The following is a 19,504-nucleotide window of genomic DNA, read 5'->3' as shown; positions in this document are numbered from 1 at the left end:
GTAAATGTTGTACCTTTTACTCATTTCATATTTAAAAAAACCCATAATAAGCCTATGAAATAAAATACCTTGACAAAGATAAATCAGTGGCTCCCAACCATCTTAACTGTTGACCCCATCGAAAAAAATATTCTATTTTGGGCCCCCTGTCATATTTCAGATATCTATGATGTCAATGACTCCACAAAAGAGACATTTCCCCCTCGAAACATATCAAAAAGTTTGATTCACCTCTTTGTTCAAGGACGTAAAACATTCCAATATTTGCATAAAACAAGTTTTGAGAAAATTCCAAAGAGTTCCTTTGAAGTTGCGTAACAACTTTTTTTACTGTCCTACCTCATCAATCATCTCACAAGCCCTCAGATCTGTCTTATGACCCTTTGGAAGTGCCCAAAACCATAAATGTGAACCAATGGACCGAACTACAGTAAACTCCAACAGCTCCAACAGTAAAATGACAGTAAAGTGTTGGCTTTTTTCTTGTAAAAGGGAAAACATGAAACTTTGCGTTTTTAATTTGTGGAGCTTCTCAGAGTGTGATTGAGCACAGCTAGAATGCGTTCCTCCGTTCAGCAGCAGTGCTCTTGGAGATGGCACCTTTAGTCCTTTGGTTGGTTGGCTGGTCCACCACTTTGATCCAGACTGAAATATCTTATATTGGATTCACGAGCACACAAATTTGTGCAGACATTCACGGTTCTCTGAAGATGTATCCTAATGTCTTTGGTGATCCTCTGACATTTCATTGAGCGCCATCTGCTCAATGTTTAGTGTGAAACATCTCAACATCTACAGGATAGTGTCAGAGACAAAGGAGATATTGCAAAATGTTGCGCAAATAAAGTCGCAAAATTCGATAACAAATTTGCTCGGTAGGTGTGCTAAGTGCTCAAATATTTGTCCCCCCATACTGATGAAAACACCTATCTTGCATGCATAAGAGCACATGTGCCTGTGCTTGAACGTGTGGTGCACATTTTACAAACATTAGCGTTTAACTCAAAGCACTGCTGTTCCTGCTAGCTGCTAGCGTGAACCTGAGCTGAACATGTCCTCTGCAGTCGTAGTAGGGAGCTCTCTTGTGCAGAGGAATTGTTCCTGTAAGTCCCAGTCCCATACATGTTTCACGTAAACGAGTAAAATTGCTTTGTTTGTTATGTCTGTAGATTCGTCCATTTGTAATGCAAAATGACCTCTTGCCGAATTTGAGCTGTGGTCTGTTGTTCGATGTCATCCGACATGTCTTCAATTCGTCTACTTATCGTGTCATTTGACAGAGGTATAGTTTTCAGTTTATACTCTGCTGATATTAGCATTACAAGGCATTAACGCCAAATATTGTTAAGGAGTGTGAATAGACTCCGCAGCATAAAAAATCCCCTTCAAAATAAAAGCACTGGATTTTTTTTTCAGGCAGGGCCTTTGCCTGAAAGAAGGCCCGCGACCCTCTGAAAACGGGTCCGTGACCCACTTTTGAGTCGCGACCCACCAGTTGAGAATCACTGCCTTAAAGAACGTACACAACATAGACAGCATGAAGAAACTAGCCTAGCGATGTTAAGACTACCAACAACCCATAATCCAATTTAAAGTAGCTTTGGGGCTGCCAACGTTCATGGTTAAATTCCTGGTCAGGGGACCCGTTTTTCAAGTCTAGCTCTCTTTATCTTCATACGCTACTATATCTGAGCTGCCTTAGATGTCGGAACTGAGCGGAGACATGCTGATGTAATCAAAATGCTAAGCGGCCCCACCCAGCCCCCTCGATGCTCCTTTGAGATGGGTGATTCATCACCAGCTCATCTCACCCTAACGAACCCCGACACTGATTACAAGCCCCCCCCCCCCCTTCAAACAGAAAATGCCGGCCCTTCCAACCCAATTTCCTCACTCGCATTGTCGAGTCGCGACTACAAAAGCGGCTCGCGCTCTCTCTCCCCCCTTCTCCGGCGAGCACGCCGTTAATATTTGATGGGATGTGCCACGTCTTACCAATAAAACCGATGCCGTCGTTGTTTCTGCTGATGTAGGAGCCCCGTGGTTGTTCAGATTAACCGAGAGGTGTGAGGGGGCTGATTATGTAGGTGGCAGATACAGTTAAGTAAGACATTTGGGGGGTGATATATACATTTGATCCATTCATAATATGAACTGTTAAAAGGAGAGGAGCGGAGTATGATTAACATGGTTGTCGGTGCACTTAAATAGTACAGACAGTTATTGCACTGGGAATTTTAGAAATAATGTAAATTTGATTTTAATTCTACAGGGCTGGATAAGGGACTGACGGGAGGGAGAGGGAGAGGCTGATAGGGCAATTAGCAGTGTGACAGACATACTCGGCTCATAAAAATACAGGTTATAAGCACATTATTGAGGTATTAGGGACATTGTTGGGAGGTGATGAGCGAGGGGGAGCCAGAGACGGAGAGGTGAATCATATTTCATTCTTAATTCCTCGACAGACTGAGAGGCATATGAGAGCTTTCAAATTTAGCTGATACTTCAAGACTTAATGTCAGCATGGCAGGTAAGTCAATTGCTACTGATTGTTGCAAATATATATATCCCTCAGTAATAACAAGAAGTTGGCTAACAAGAACACAGTGTCAAGCATATTGAATGAAGTCAAACAAAAATATATGGCAGTCTGAATATCAGGCTAACATCACTTGACAGGTTGTATTATTTAAATTGAACATATAATTAAAAAAAACACACTTTTCAGTGCGTGTCCACAAACATTAGGGTACTGGAGTGTCTACCTACCCACAATCTGTCAAATGTGACAACCCATTCACTTCTTTGTGGGCTGCCTAGATTAGAAAACATGTGATTCAACAGGCAATTTAGATTTGGTTATGTGCAGGCTCATTAGAATACCCTGCATCCCATCTGAGTAACTCCGCCCACAGCTTGAGCACGAGTGCGGCATATTTTTTCCTGCAAGCCAATCGGAGCAGACTGGGCCTGTGGCACTTCAGCTGAGCGTTGCAGACAGAGAATGAATCAAGGAATCTTCAGCCAGACAGGTACAAGAATAATGATGTCTTTTGATGTTCGATAAATCAGCCTGAAAATGAACATATGTCCCCTTTAAATGCATTAGATGTACTGGAGGATTTTCATTTCAGTTCATTCGGTGGAAATAAATTGTCAAAATGATGGTTTTTGTTTGACATGTATTAACAGTATATCACTGTTGAAAAAATACTAAGTTGCACATGAAAACGGCATGCTAGCATGTTTACACTGTTAGAAATGTGCATAAATGTGAGATTTGAATTTCGAAACGCCCTGATACGAGACAGTGAATTGTAGACGTAACTGAATTGGTGTTTCTAACTCTTATTTTTTTAACAATAACCTTTCAAATTCTTCTGATGGCATACATTTTTGTTCGCTGAAAAATGAGACAATCCATGTGAAAACTGCTGTTGACGTGTTGCTTCCGGTTCTTTATTCTAGTGTCCCCACTAGGAGTCACCACACACCTTCACACAGGGTCTTTAAACATCTCGGGGCATCGATCTCTGATCTCTAATGAGCCTAAAGCAGAGGAGCTAAACTGTGCACTGCTTTGCTGAAGTCTCTCTGAAGTTGCTCAGGACTCAAGAGGATGTCTTGTTTCATATTGTGCTTGCAGCTCAGATCAGTCCGTTCGGACCGAATCTGTAACCCCGTCACACACATCGGCAGCCGGTAATCTTTTCAGACCATTGACCCTCAGATCAGGATTTCCCTTCAAAATGTCAGGATATAAAACGGCCTGATGATCTCATAGTGTGTCCCCAGCCTCAGAGGAATAGATGAGATGGCGAAAGACATGGTCTAATCATGTCGTTCTGCATTACTGCAATCAAAGAAAGCATCGGATAACATTACGTACAGAAAAGAATGTGACTGTGGAGGTCCGTGTCAAAATGAAGATCTCTATTTTTCAGGGTCCTTAACTATAAGAATGGCTGAAAGGCGCCGATCTAAAGCAGAGCTTATCACACACACATCTTCCCACGGCCCAACGAGTGGGCCGTGGGAAGATTAAGCTGAATCGCCAAATCATCCCCAAAAAAAAAAGAAGTCAAATTTAGTTTGAAGCTACAGGCTGTGCCGCACTGCCAAAGCATTTGATGTCCCTGTGATGGAACATAAACATCCCCAAAAACACCGTCGGGCTTGTAGGTGAGGTCATCCTAAACAGCCTTTACATTAGCATGTAACTAAGTCTGCTGGGAAAAAAAGAAATGAAAGAATCTTCCCAGAGGAAAGGTTGGAATGTGATCTGAAATGTGTCAGACTCGGAGGAGAAGAAAGATTACGAGTACAATTTCGCATTGTATTGTGTATTCAAGGTGTACGGCCTGTCAGACTGTAGTAGCATGCTAACCCCAAAGAGATTACCTCCTCTTGCAGGCTCAAATCATTGTACTCAGTGTGCAGCAGAACATCTGAATCACACACACACAAGTCTTTCATGACTTTCCCAAATCTATGCACTAGAGACAGAAACTGGCCTTTCCTTTCTTCTGTGATTATTGAGCTTCCACAATACTTTTCTATTCCCCCCCCCCCCCCCCCCACACACACTATTTGCCATTCCACATCACTCTGCTGTATCCTCGAGGGCCACTGAGCCAACAAACCACAATTGCAAAATTGCACGTTTCCACATCGAGCACACTGACTCATGGCCTGTGAGTCACTCCCGCTTGTTTGTCTTTAAAGAAACCCTCTTTTTCTTTCCCTCGTGTCACTATTACGTTTCATTTTTGTCCAGGATATTTCAACTTTTACTCGCAGATTCATTGAATCCTATTTCTTTCTCGCTTGGGTTACATCTACTCTTGATGAGCTTGCACTAAGTGCTACGGTGGTTCTACAGTCCACACTTCTCAGAGGTCACCTTTCAGTCACAAACCATGTCGATTGGCCGGTTTTGGATTCCTTTAAATTAATTCCTGTTATAAACTCTTGAATATTTGTTTCTGGAGGACTTGTTGTTTGGACAAGTCTGTTCATGGACGACATCTATCATGCGAGCCCTATCTCCTAAAAATTACGTTCCCCCGAAACTAAAATGCATTCTCAATTACGTTTGACCATAAATGTATTTTCTCCCTGAAACATATGTTCTCCCTAATTACGTTTGTGTTTGACGTATTACACGACGTATTATACGTAATTTTTAGGATACCGGGTTGATCATGCATGTGAACGTCTAACTCATGCTAACCACCCAGTTATAATTTTAATTTTTTGGACTGCAATAATATTGTAATGCAGAACACGTTTCCTAAAAAGCACCAATACCGCACACTGGCCCTGTGTCCCAATTCAACCGTAGTCTAATAAGGCAGAGTGTATAGACCATGTGCTAATGGCAACAAACCCAAAACAATGTTTTCACTGTCTCCAAGACAATCTTCATGAGCATTCTCTGATGAGCCACTCCTATTGGCACGATCGTATCCTTTGTCACCGTCTCACGTTCCCGCAAACAAATCAACTTGCTTCATTTAAAATGAGCCAATGCGATATTTTGAGACATTTGAGACTTTTTTTTTACAGTGATTATATTAAATGGGATTTTTTTTTTCTCAAGGAATTTTTTTAAAATGACACGTAGCTTCACTCATTTCGTTTTTTAATAACTCTCGTCGCAGTTTATTTGCACAGGTTTAACGCACAATCCTTTTGTGAATCCTCCTTATTCGTCTGGCACAAGATGAAACAATGTAACAGGTCAAGAACTTTTCCAGCTGTTAATTCATGGTAACGCACAGTGTTTGCGTTCGTAACAAGATATCCCTATCACTGGAATGGAAGGCTTTGAGTGTTCTGGCCGTCGTACGCCTCGGCACCGGTGAACTGTACACCACAGCGTCAGAGAATCTGAGAATTGTCTCTCAGCATACAAGCCAAGCTCATTGGCTCCCAGCCTCTCCGTATAATGCCTCCTTTCCGTTCCTCCTCACCCTGCCGGCTTATATCATTATCGCCATGTACTGGGGCAAAGATAATGATATATGTACATCCATTCAAGCTGGGTGACATGCCTCGCAGGAAGTCACGGAGAAGACCACCCCCCACTCGCTCAAACTCTCTCTCCTCTTTCTTCTTATCCGTCTCTCTCCCTCAGCAGATGTCAAAAGACACGGCAGAAGAGAGAGAGGGGGGGGGCAGGAACTGAGAGAGAAGGAGGAAGAGATAAAACATGCTGAAAAGACGTAGAGGAAGAAGAAGAAGCCACAGACAGAGAGAGAGTTCTTCAACACATAGGGTCTGAGTGACAGTGCCACAGATACCTGAGTTCATAGAGTGGTTCGCTGTGTTGTGACTGGCTGACTCTTGAGGCCCTGATCAGACAGTGCTGCTTTTTGAGTTGCTGAGCGCCTCTTGCTTTTAGGCCCCCTGGCCTTCACCTACAAATGTCAGTTAAAGATACGCGTACCAACCAGGAAGAGAGAGAAAAAGACACCAATACAACCGAAAAGACAACAAAGACACAAAACTACAGAAACGCTAAAACAATACAAAGAGACAAAAAAAAAAAAACACAAAGTGACACAAAACAACTCCAAAGAGAGCTAAAACAACTATAACGTCCGTGTGTCTTGCTCCTATGTAGGGCCGGTGGTGGGGCCTTCTGCATGTCTGTTCCCAGGGGCCATTGTCCCGTAGTTCGTCCACGATTACGTAGCGTGCAGGTCTTGTGTGAAGCAACGTGAGCACTAATTCGGTGGTAGCATTATTCATGAGTGTTTAATCACCCGTTGTGCTTTCGTTACCTTACAATGAGTCCTTCATATCGATATATTTGTGTGTGGGGTGCAATCTGCACTTAAATCCCAAACAGTCCCTTTAAAAAAAAAATGCATTCATACAAATGATTTGTGATATTTCGGTAAAACGGGCACATTTGATGAATTCACATGTGGTTTTATTTGTTTTATGGACTTAAAGCTCACCTTTGATATTTCACATCTGGTTTTTGTCCATTACACATGTGAAATATCTTCTTTTTTTCAAATGTGAAAATGTGCTTTTTGTGGAAAGCTTGTGTCAGGCTTTTCATTACAGTGATTTAAAAAGCAGCCAACAAGGTGCTTGGCACTCCGAGTAATGATGCCAAACGATGCCTCTCAGCTGTTTAGAATTCTCTGTAAACACGCTGTGGGTTATGGACACACGTGTGTCTCTGTATCTCCCGCTGCACTCACATCAACGCTGCTGACGCATTTAAACACAGAATGTTCTTCATAATGAACCGGACAAGGTTTTTATCATGATTATGGAATGCATGATGTTCCCTAGTTTTCTAGGTTAATATCGGAAAACATGCTACATTTACTTCATGCCTCCTCACTCCTCTGGCCAAATCATCTGCATGACAACACAGATATACAGTGTCCTGTTTACTGCTCAATATATGGATGCAGCAAATAGGGAAGCAAAGAGTCATCAAGCATCTGACAAGAGTTTTATTATTTCTCAGGGTTACTTAAGAACTGTGCGGGAGTATTGATCACAGTAAAGGGGATAATACTGCAGACACAACAGATATTTTGTTCATTACAAGCATTGGTAGGCATCCCAACAGCCAGAAAGAGGACCAGCAGGACTGTCCAAATGAAGTAGGATAACGCAGGACCAGGTGTCCTGGACACCATGTCCTGTATTTTCCAACTTTCTGTATGCCATTAAAAAGAAGAGCAGCTGTGTCCAAATATTCATCCACTTTGTTTATAATCAGTTTAAGGAACAGTTCATCAATTTGAGAAGAGTACTTATTTGCTTAATTCTACAGCAAAAGGGCTGAAAACAGTCCACCTACCAGCGGCTCTCATGAACACATTACATCTCCGACATGATTTTTACGTTTCTGCAAACCTCGGATACGAGCTGTGTCGCCATTTGTCAACCAGAAATAGGTTTATATATATATATATATATATGTACGTTTCGTATCAGACTTGTATCCGACTTTGCAGAAACACACAGGATTAGCTAACTTGTCTTGTCAAGGGCCGAAGAAAGATCATGATTTGTGTTCAAATAATAAATTGACGAAGTAACGGAACAACGGACCAACATAACGAGCATGAATAAATAACAAACCCTCAGCAGACTTTCGTCAGTAACTCTTCGTGCACTTTCTTGCTCGTCATCGTCGTTATTAAACCATGTGACTTTTCAATAACATCCATATAAAATCAAAAATGTAAAAGAAATCAAGAAAAAATCATTCAAATGAAGGTGGTATCAGACCTCAGAATTCATATCTGCTGACTGGTCACACAAAGCTGATTTATATCCTATAACAGACTGTGACCCGCTGTCGGCGCACAAAGCCCCCCCCTCCCCCGTGTGTTCGTGTCCAAACTGGGGCTCGGGCTGAATCTGGGCCGAGCCCATCGGGACGGCGAGGAGCGTCTGAACCCAATTAACCTGTGTCTATGTTGTTCTGTGTCTCGTGGACGAGGGGAGGTGAGGCCTGGACCGAACACATGACAGGCTCACATGCTGACCACAGACTGATGGATACATCCTAAAAAGGGGGGGGGGGGGTTGATGTGTAGTTACAGTATGTTAATATTGCCAAGACACTGTATGCTGTGGGTACAGCATACTAATGAAAATGCTCAATTCTCTGGATAAGTGTGTTATACTGAGCACAGCGGTGGAAAGAACTGTTTATTTGGTGTTTTTGTGTGAAGTTGTGACGCAAAGTAGAGTGAATATAGTTTTGAATGAAGTGTTTTGCTTTTGCAAGAGATGTAATATATTTAAAAAAGTGCCCCCCCCCCCCCTCCCTCTCCGGGACATTAAACAGTCCCATGTCTCTGTGTTGGCATATTTCCACACACTCTGTACACCTCAGCTGTTTGTAATAAATGGGGTAGCTCCCCACTCCGCCGCTGCTGAATAAATAACGAGCTCTCAAACACTGCCGATTCATGTAAAACCAGCCGGCATTGTGAGCATTCATTTTTCCTGCCGTCCCCGGGTGAGCGGAGTCATGGGCTCAGAACAGGGCGTTGCTGTCGGGGGTTGTTCAAGCTGCCCTGCGGTGCTGATAACGCGCAATAACTCCTGCCTCGATTATTACTTCCAAAATACTTTTTAACCCATTCCTTACTGCTTTGGTCAGGCTGTAGGTAAGAGAAGCCCATTTAGTTGAGTCATTTCTGACACTGACCTGGTTTTTTAAGGGGGGTGTCCAACTCTCTGTGTTCGGTAATCATTGAGACCTCAGTCTCAGCAGTCATGTGAGTGTTCATGCATTCTACATCAGAGACACAGGGGGTCTATGGACCAGTGGCTAAGCATGTGACCCCTCCGCAGGGTTTATTGCCTTTCCATTCTTTATTTGGCAATATTCCATGTTCCTGTGACCCTTTAGAAAGAGGCAACCATTCAGTCCTGAGCTGCTGAGCCAAAGGGACATTTTCTTTTTGTAGATTGTTACATTTGAATACAATTTAAAGCTATATGTGTCAAACTAACCAGGAAAAAAATCGAGATTAAAGGAAAGAAATGACGATAGCTATTATAATAGATAGCTGAATTGTTTTTTGCACATCGATCCTGTTAATCACCTTCTCTGATGGAGCTAAAGGTGAACCTGCACCAGTCTCCCTCCGAGATGTTTTAATGGCTGTTCTCTTAACACAGATGTAATAATCAGTCTGTTGTTTTCAATGCTATGTCATTAGAAAGAACACAGGTGTACAGAGACATCGTTAAGTGACAAGCGTGCCTATTTCAAGCCAAACGATGATGTTATTTCTAACCTTTAATAAGTGCTTTTGTTGCATGAACCAACAACCACCAGCCTTCCATAATGTCAACCAATGCGCAAACCTTCAAGCTCAACATACGACTAATAATATCAATGCTGTTAACGGTGACATTTCATGCAGAGATGCAGCCGAACGTGCCTCTCAAATCAAGACGAGATCAATGGAGAGAAAATGCAGGGGTGAGTAAAGCTTTATAAAGGATACAGTGTGTGCATTGATGTGGGCAGATGGGTGATGTGATCTCCTTTTTGGTATTGGTCAAAGTCCTGTCACCAGCGTTCTGTTTAATCAGTCTTTTTTTGGGAGACCAGTAAAAAGAGAGTTGCCATCATCAAAGCGGCTTGTAGTAAAAGCCTGCATCAGCGTCTCAGCATCGATAAAATGCTCTAATTTAGGTGATTTTCTTTCCCCAAATGGTGAAAAAAATGAGTCTCAAATCACTTCCACATCTGTAACACCTGTTTTAATTTGGCCAGCAAGCACTGACTGCTGGTCAGATCCTTACCTCCGCTGATAGAACACTCTGTTCCTCCCTCGCACTACACCACCGTCACCAGCGTCAGGTCCACAGCTTCAAGCTGCAAAGTCTCGCTGCTCTTAATACGACATCATGTTCGATGCCTCGCTGCTTGCATTAGACCTTCATTAACTGCATGCCTCTTTTCACTGGATCGTCACGTGATCTACGTTCCCGTATGGAGACTCACCGGTGACGAAATATAGACTGTCAGGGATGCCATTCACTCAGCAAGATTTGTACCATTCCAAACCAAAAGAAAAGAGAGAAAAAAGACCAATCTTCACTAAAAAAGAGCCCTGATTAGTGCCTGTAGGCTTTCTCTCAGACTGCAGGGTGAACCTCTGCCTGTCGCAGGGGTCAGGCATGTAGCCTGTGTGTTAGCCTGGGAGGGGAAAGCCAGGGCAAAACAAAGCCCACCAATGAGTCACTCCTGCTCTTCAGGCTCATTGCTGTGAGCCAACTAATCACTGAAGGTGACTCGGCAGGGCATCGCAGCATTTGAATCACCTTCTCTTTTCCCCCTCATCTGGATTTCCACAGCTGAGCCGTCAGAAGATAAAGACCAGAATGTTACCTTTATTTTGTAGGGCGCATTTTTAAAAGCAACACGTGTTGACCGCAGTGCTTTACAAAGAGATAACATAAAATCACTGGAATGATCAAAATACATACACACACACACACACACAGCACTCTACAAACAACATAAACTACGAAGAAACAAAACCTGGAGTCTACTCCACAATGTGGGGCCAACAACAATGTGAGTATTTCACCCTGACACAATAAAAGTGACACCCACGATTTAGGATTTGGACTTTCTTCCTTCTGGAGTAAATCATATTTAGAAACACTGATTTAAGATTATCATTATGAATAACATTGGAAAAGAAAAAGGAGTGAAACATTAGCGTCATGTGTGTATTATGATAATTTGTTCAGTGAGAAAGAGAAATAAACTGGCTTTCTTGCTAGTACCAGATCGGCACCCACATTAGTGTTGCATCAGTGCAGCTGCTGGCAAATAGCTGCGGCAGGACAACAGGTGCCTGTGATCCAAAAATAACAGGCCCGGCGCCATTGATCAGCCAGCGTGGCGGCGTGTGTGAAACAAAATCCATGAGGAAGCGGAGCGGACAGGCCTCGACCCGAGCGGCATCACCTGCACGTCCCCATGGACGCGCTTGCAGTTACCTTTGTGGCCAGACGGGGGCGACACATCAAACACTTCAAATCCTTCAGCACAAGGAGAGCATTCCCAGCACTCACAGTGCCTGCAAAAAACAAAGAGCAGGGAGTGCGATGCACAAATCCATTTTTTTTTTAAAGGACATAATAAGGTGCTTTATTTTAATCCGACAAATGGGATTCGAGCACATGAGATTCAAGCGTTTTTCTTTATTTTGTATTTTTTCCCCCCCAGTGTTTGGACACAGGAAGCAGTGTCTCGGCCACATGGCCAGACTACCAACGACAGCTGAGACGGAAGCACAGGCTTTGCCAACTGTCTGGCTCGTTCTTCTACTAGGCCTGCTTCCCTCAGGCCACTCACAGCCAGAGCAGGAACACGTCCAAGGCTGTCAAATATCAGCGCACACTTTGCAGCCCCCACGTGTTAATCTACACACACGGGGGGGGGGGGGGGTTCATGCACACATACTTCAGATTGCATTCTATTACAAGGCTGCCCTCAGAATGGAACGTAATTGAGGCTGAATGTTCGATCAAAAAGAGGATCACTTGCAGTTTGAAGGGTTCTTAATTACCAACCGGCTTCTGTAGAGTCGGGGAGTTTGCAATAAAGGAAGACAAAACAAAAAAATGTCATGAATACATATTCACAATTCATCCTTGAATGTGTATGCTTCTTTTGTGCGATGGCACAATGTGTCCGTCAAACAGGAAACACAGTTTGACGCACGCATTGACTACTTCATCTGCACACAGTTTCAGATGAAGACGATGCATTGCAGAACATTATGAGCTCCACAGAGCACAAATATCACCATTCATTCAAGAAACATTCGCTTAAAGGGCCTATAAATGTAGCCCTGCAGGGCCACAGGTTACATTGAGGCCCCTGTGCATGTAGGACATGGTTGTTTAAATCAGAAGTTAAATATTTATTGGTTTTAAAAATTCAACCAGTAATGTACTAAACATACATACACATTATATATATATATACATATATACATACATGACATGCCAAAAGCCACTTCAGTTTACAGGTTTAAGTTGCATAACACACAGCATTCAATGTGTTGGGTGTGGGGACACTTCAGCGGCTTCACATCCATCCACACCTGCAGACTTCAACAAACACTCTCGGTGCCTCTGGGCTCGGTTGACATCCACACTTCCCATCTTCCCTTTCTCAAGCTCCTGTTGCAAGAAGAAACCAGAGGTGCGGGCTTCGGGTGAGGCCCGAAGAACGGGTTTCAGGTGTGATCCCCCCCCCCCTTTTTTTTCTCCCATGGAGGGGGGTTTCCGCTGCATTGTGGGGGCAGGAGCGCGCGGGCGCTGCGCCACGCTGCCACTATACACTCAGCCCGGAGACTCATCCCGCATGAATAAATGAACGGGGGAGATGGACGGAGAGATAGGTCGTATCGGTCATTTAAAGCAGCTTGTACAGTTTTTGGAGAGTAAAATAAATGAGGAGTGTAGCCGCACCTTACGGGCGCTCGTGTCCATCTCCTGTCCATCCACCTCCTGTCCATCCACCTCCTCTCCATCCACCTCCTCTCCATCCACCTCCTCTCCGCTCCGATGCCACCTCTCCCGCAAAGCACACAGAAAGAGAGGACAAACAAATGTGAACCGCGTGAGCCCTCTGATTGACTGGTTTCCCCACCTCCTCTCCCCCTTTCTCCCCCCTCTTGCAGCCCGTCTGACTGCAGCACTCTTGAATAATAACCCCCTCTCTCCTCCTCCTCCTCCTCTCTCTCCCTTCTATTTAAGATGCCGCTCACAAGGCGCGCTCCCGTGCCAGGTTTTAAGCACACACACACACGCGCGCTCTCTCACGCGCCCGCTCTCTCACGCGCTCGCTCTCTCACCCCCTCTCTCTCTCCCCCTCTCTCTCTGATGGGACCTCGGGGTTGCGCTCCAGCCATGTCGCGCAAGTCAAGTCCAATGCGACGATTTGGCAGGGTTTGTTTTTTGTTGCTTTGATGCCTTGGAGGTTGATGAAAAAAAAAAAAAAAAAAAGAGTTGCAGCCTCCTTTAAAAGAAATAAAGCCAATAAAGTGTGCGCTCAAAATAACTGATCTCTTTCAAGGTCTGAAGTTCTTTTTTTCATTTTCATGTGAGAAGCCCCCCCCCCTTCCTCTCTCTTTCTCCCCCCCTGTCTCTCTCTCCCCCCCCCCTCGCTCTCTCCTCCATCCCTCTCTCTCTCTCCTCCCTCCCACTCTCCCTCCCTCTCTCTCTCCCTCCCTCTCTCGCTCTCTCTCTCCCTCCCTCTCCCTCTCTCCACATCTCTGCATTCGCCTCTGTTAGTCGTGTGGGAAGCTCGGTGAATGCGGCTGCAAAAGGAGCCAGCACACTTGCGCGCCTGACACGGATACTGTTCTGTCTCACAGGAGGTGTGTGGTGGGGGGGAGAGACCACAAGCTCGCTTTCCTTTTCTTTTTAACTCCCTCCATTTCCTCCAACTGGATATTTTTTTAGGGGAGGGCTTTGAAAAATCCCCACATACATTCCTGCTACAAGTTTTTTTTTTTTTTGCCTCCTGTGGACCGATGGATGCGCGGAGTTTCCAGCTCCTCACTTGCACCGCAGCAGACTAAAAGGCTGAATAACTGCATTATTCTTTTTTTTTACGCACCGGTTTCTGTTGACTTGTCTCTCTAGTTTCTCTCTGTGCTTGCCTTTTGACATCCTTCCTGTTTCTTTCCTTCTTTTTTTTTTTAAAGAAAGAAAAATCCCTCTCATTGGATGGATATTGAAATGAGCATCTCTTCTGCTGTCGCCTGTAAATAAACTGCTCGGAAAAAGCAACTGGTTTTTTTCGTTGGTTTTTTTGCAACGGGGTTCCGGGCAAAGTCCTGGATTTGCATGCTGCATCGATGGAACACATTACACCAACACGCCAAACCTGATGGGAGCGTTTCGGCCGCTTTTGCCCTCTGAAGCATTGCCACCGTGCGCAACATCGCTCGAAACAGACCAGTATTTATTCATTGGATCGTTGGGGGGTTGTTGAGCCGAGTTGAAGCCAGACGCACAGTGTTGGCCGTCCTCTCTTTCTCTCTCTCTCCAATTTTTCTTCTCACCTCTGCGCATTCTCCTTCTGTTCAGTTTCCTGCTGTAAAAAAAAAAAAAAAAAAAAGCTCCAAGAATGACAGACTTATTTCTCCGCATTACCGACCGCCTTGCGCCTTTTTTCATGCCTTGGAGTCGCCGGACGCGCTGTCAAGATCTCTAAAAAGCGGTCTCCCTTTCTCTCTCTCTCTGTCTTTCCCAATCTATCTCTCCCCCTTCCTCTGTCACTGTCTCTCTCTCTTGCTCTCTCTCCCTCTCCTGCAACCCAATGAATGCTCTCCCATGGAGGTAGTACAACCACCTTGGGGACCGAACGACCAGAGGGGTGATTTTTCCAAGCAAGAGGAGCCCGTCAGCAAGAGACGCATCGGGTGAAATCGGCGCTCCCCCCACCTCTCCTCCTCTTCCTCTACCTCCATCTCCACCGCACCCCCGCCAGTTTGCTTGGCTCGGGTTGACATACAGTAGCCTACATGTGGCTATAGGGGGCTGGAGAAACCTTGTTGCGCCCCTGTAACTGTACGCGTTCTACTTAAGCTGCTGGGACGTTTGTCTCCATCCATGTGTCACCAATGCTGCCCCGTGTCTCCAGAGGGAGCCGCACTCATTACCGACTCAGCTTTGGGTAAGTCTGTTTTTTTTTTCCTTTTGAAAAAAGCAGATTTTATTAATCTGAGGAATATTTGTATTCTCTGTGTCAAATATGGGGGTAATCAATGCGTGCGGCTTTAACCCTCTCAATATGTCAGCAATGGGCACAGTCCCAATTCTTCATCTTCCCCATTGCTCTCACAGCTGCTTTCCTAAATAACCTCAATGTGCCGCTCAGTGGTGGTGGTGGTGGTGCGGCTGCTGCTTGCTTCAAATGAAACCCCTCAACAAAAAAGAAAAAGAGAGAAAAATGCAGCCGTTTGACTTTGATTATATGGAATACGCTGAGAGGTGAAGACTAACAGTCGTGCTGCTGTCTGAGACAGTTTCGAGGACGATGCTTCATGCGTTGACATGCAGAAATAAGACACATTCGATGTGCAGCAGTTCACGGGTTTGAGTAATTTCCAGAGCATGTGGTACTTTTCCTGCAGTGCCTGAATAGTCTGCATCAAACATGTGTGCTGTCCAAATCATTAGGGCGAATCACTGTTTCAAAGCCAAAGCTACTCACTGCGATGATTCCGATAAAAGAAAAAGTGCAACGGTTAGAAATGTGCTCCATTAGCATGGTGATTGGCTTAGTTATATTTACAGGAAGAACTGATAATGCAATCCTTGAGAGAAATGCTAAAAAATGGATTCAATATTGCAATTTCAGTATGATCAATATCAAATATGCATTTTTTGATGCTTTGCTTTCTGTGTGTGTGTGTGTGTGTGTGTGTGTGTGTGTGCACATACCTATGCCTGTGTGTGTGAACGTTTGGGCATGCATCTGTCCTCTTTTTTTCTCTCCAAAAGGTTACTAAATGGTTTTCTGGGGGAGGATTTCTAACCGGCGAGATGCTGCTCGTACTCCTGCTGGCAGCCTTTTCTTCCTCCATCTCCGGCTCCTTCTCCTCCTCCCTCTCCTCCCCCTCTGCGTCGGACGGACCCCAGATGGCGGACCCGTCCTTCTCGGACTTGATGGCTGAGACCTGCAGCGCCTGCTCCTGCATGTCCGTGGAGAACGTGCTGTACGCCAACTGCGAGAAGGTCACCGTCTACCGGCCCACGCAGCTCATCCCGCCGGCCTCGTCCCTGTACCACCTGAACTTCCAGAACAACTTTTTGATCATACTCTACCCAAACTCATTCCTCAACTTCACCCACGCTGTGTCACTGCAGCTGGGGAATAATAAACTGCAGAACATCGAGGGCGGAGCGTTCATGGGGATGAGCGCGTTGAAACAGCTGCACCTGAACAACAACGAGTTAAAGGTGCTGCGAGCGGACACTTTCCAAGGGATAGAGAACTTGGAATACCTTCAGGCTGACTACAACTTAATAAAATACATCGAAAAGGGAGCGTTTAACAAACTGCACAGGCTTAAAGTGCTCATTCTGAACGATAATCTCATACAGTTACTTCCTGACAACATATTTCGCTTTGCCTCACTCACACACCTGGATATAAGGGGGAACAGGATCCAGAAGCTTCCTTATTTGGGGGTTCTGGAGCATATCGGCCGTATTGTAGAGCTGCAGCTCGATGACAATCCCTGGAACTGTACCTGTGATTTAGCGCCTCTCAAGGCATGGCTTGAAAACATGCCCTATAACATTTTTATCGGCGAGGCCATATGTGAAACGCCAATTGACTTGTACGGCCGGCTGCTGAAAGAAACCAACAAACAGGAGCTTTGTCCCATGGGCACAGGAAGTGACTTTGATGTTAGGATGCCTCCGCCCGATAATGGGCAGATGCCCTCCAAAATGTCCCCAACCACTGTGTCTCCCCTGGCCACAAAAGCGTCAAAAACCACTGACTCATCCAAGATTTACGGAAATGGTATTGTGGCCGGTTTACCCCCTTTTGGAAGAAATAGCCAGATTGTATCTTTTCAGACACGGACCCCTCCGTTGCTGTGTCCACAGCCCTGCAGCTGTAAAGCCCACCCTTCTGACTTTGGCATCAGCGTCAGCTGTCAGGAGAGGAATATTAAAAGTTTAGGTGATCTCCTTCCCAAACCCCCAAATGCCAAGAAGCTTCACCTGAGTGGAAATTACATCCGTGACATAAGCCCGGCTGATTTCCAAGGGTTTGAGGGCTTAGATTTGCTCCATCTTGGCAGCAATCAAATTGTCACAGTCCAGAAAAGTGTGTTTTCGAACCTCACTAATCTGAGGAGACTGTATTTGAATGGGAACCAACTTGAGCAGTTACACCCAGAGATGTTTTTGGGCCTCACAAACTTACAGTACCTATATTTGGAATACAATGCCATAAAAGAAATCTTAGCGGGTACATTTGACTCCATGCCGAACCTCCAACTCCTGTATCTCAACAACAACGTCCTGCGGAGTCTCCCTGCCTACGTGTTTGCGGGTGTCTCTTTAGCCAGACTCAATCTGAAAAACAACCACTTCATGACCCTACCAGTGAGTGGGGTCTTGGACCAGCTGCGATCCCTGACCCAGATAGACCTGGAAGGGAACCCCTGGGAGTGTTCCTGCGATCTTGTCACCCTCAAACTCTGGCTAGAGAAGCTTAGTGAGGGAGTGGCTGTCAAAGAGGTGAAATGTGCCTCCCCTGCGCAGTTCTCCAACATTGAGCTGCGCCTCTTGAAAAATGAGATCCTGTGTCCCAAGCTTGTGGCGAGACCGCCGTTTATTCTCACCGCCGCCACCCCTGTTTTAACCTCGGTGTCGCCCGCTGGAGTTGGCAAAGCACCACCAGGAGGGCCCGTGCCTCTATCCATCATGATCCTCAGCATCCTCGTGGTGCTTATCCTCACTGTGTTCGTGGCCTTCTGCCTTCTAGTCTTTGTCCTGAGGCGGAATAAAAAACCGGTGGGCAGGCAGGAGGGGCTTGGGAATCAGGAGTGCGGCTCCATGTCGTTGCAGCTCCGCAGACACAGTCACAAATCTGGCAAAAAGGGCTCCATCCCGGGAGACGACCTGGGAGGCGAGACGTTCATCCCGCAGACCATCGAGCACATCGGCAAGAGCCACACCTGCGGGATCGGACGCTCCTCAGACATGGACGCCGGGTTTAAGTTTGCAGACTCGCAGAGGCAGAAGATCATCCTCCGGAACAGCGCCGACAAAGACAAGGACTCGCTCTCCACCCTAGAGCGCAACAAACGCCTCAGCACCATCGACGAGCTGGAAGAGTTCCTCCCCCACCGCGAGCCCAGCATGTTCATCCAGAACTTCCTGGACAGCAAGAGAGATTTCAACAGTATAGGGATGGGCGGCTACGAGATCCGCTACCCGGAGAAAACTCTGGATAAAAAGATGAAGAAGTCGTCGCTGATAGGCGGGAACCACAGTAAGATCGTGGTGGAGCAGAGGAAAAGTGAGTATTACGAGCTGAAGGCCAAGCTCCAAGGAACGCCTGATTACCTGCAGGTGCTCGAGGAGCAGACTGCGCTGAGTAAAATGTAGGGATTGTTGTGTTGGGTTTAGTGCATTGATTACACACACACGCACACATAGAGGGAAGTTAGACACATACAGGCAGACGGACAGCCAAACACATCTGCCTTTCTCTGCCCCCCCTGCCCACACACACACCATTCAGCCCCCCAGATTGCTCGCTCTCTGTCTTCATCTCCCTCTCTGCAGCCACACACATGCACACACACACATACACACAGAGAAAAAGTGCCTTCTGGAAATCCTTAATGACCAATGCGGAGATGGACAAAATGGCTCCACACTACAAAAGCTATTACTAGAATCGGCGTGGATCTATTTCACAGTAAAAGACCTTTCGGATTATCCATGCCACCACATGTATGAATTCCACATACATATACCACAGGACACCCTAAAAAGCAACCAGACAGTCATATTATACATTTTTTGTTGTTGTTGCTGCTATTGAAATGGGTACTTATCTTCTTATTTTTTGTTCTTGTTATTTTTTTCTCCTCTTCCTCTTGTTTTTCCCAACCAAATCAAAAGGGTCTTGACAACAGTGCTTGAGAATATACCTCGCCGTTTTCAACCCCTCGTTGTTTAAAGAAAGAGAGAGAGAAAAAACAGAGGGCACATCGGTTGTTGTTCTTTTTGCTCTGGAAAGTATCCAAAATCACCTTTTCTGGGATGAGATTAACAGTCGGTGACTCAATGGATGCTACTTTTTTTTTGTTGTGTTTGCGGGGATATGTGTTTGTTCTTGGGGATGCTCTCTGGAGTCGGAGGCAGACTCTCTGCCACCTTGTATGGATTACACACCAGTAGAAGTACATCTGCTCCCATTTAGGCACTA

General features: G+C 45.4%; 1 protein-coding gene across 1 annotated transcript; it reads left to right on the top strand.

The window, feature by feature from the left end:
• Window positions 1–16,074: 16,074 nt before the first annotated feature.
• slitrk4 (SLIT and NTRK-like family, member 4) lies at window positions 16,075–18,675 on the top strand (the record flags this gene model as incomplete). Its single annotated transcript, XM_079268074.1, has 1 exon — window positions 16,075–18,675. Exon 1 carries the CDS (start codon window positions 16,090–16,092, stop codon window positions 18,673–18,675), a length of 2,586 nt encoding a protein of 861 aa, XP_079124200.1. The 5' UTR covers window positions 16,075–16,089.
• Between the last annotated feature and the right edge of the window lie 829 nt (window positions 18,676–19,504).

Source organism: Melanostigma gelatinosum, assembly GCF_949748355.1.
Source record: "Melanostigma gelatinosum genome assembly, chromosome: 5".
NCBI classification, from domain to species: domain Eukaryota; kingdom Metazoa; phylum Chordata; class Actinopteri; order Perciformes; family Zoarcidae; genus Melanostigma; species Melanostigma gelatinosum.
This window is presented reverse-complemented; position numbering and strand designations above follow the sequence as displayed.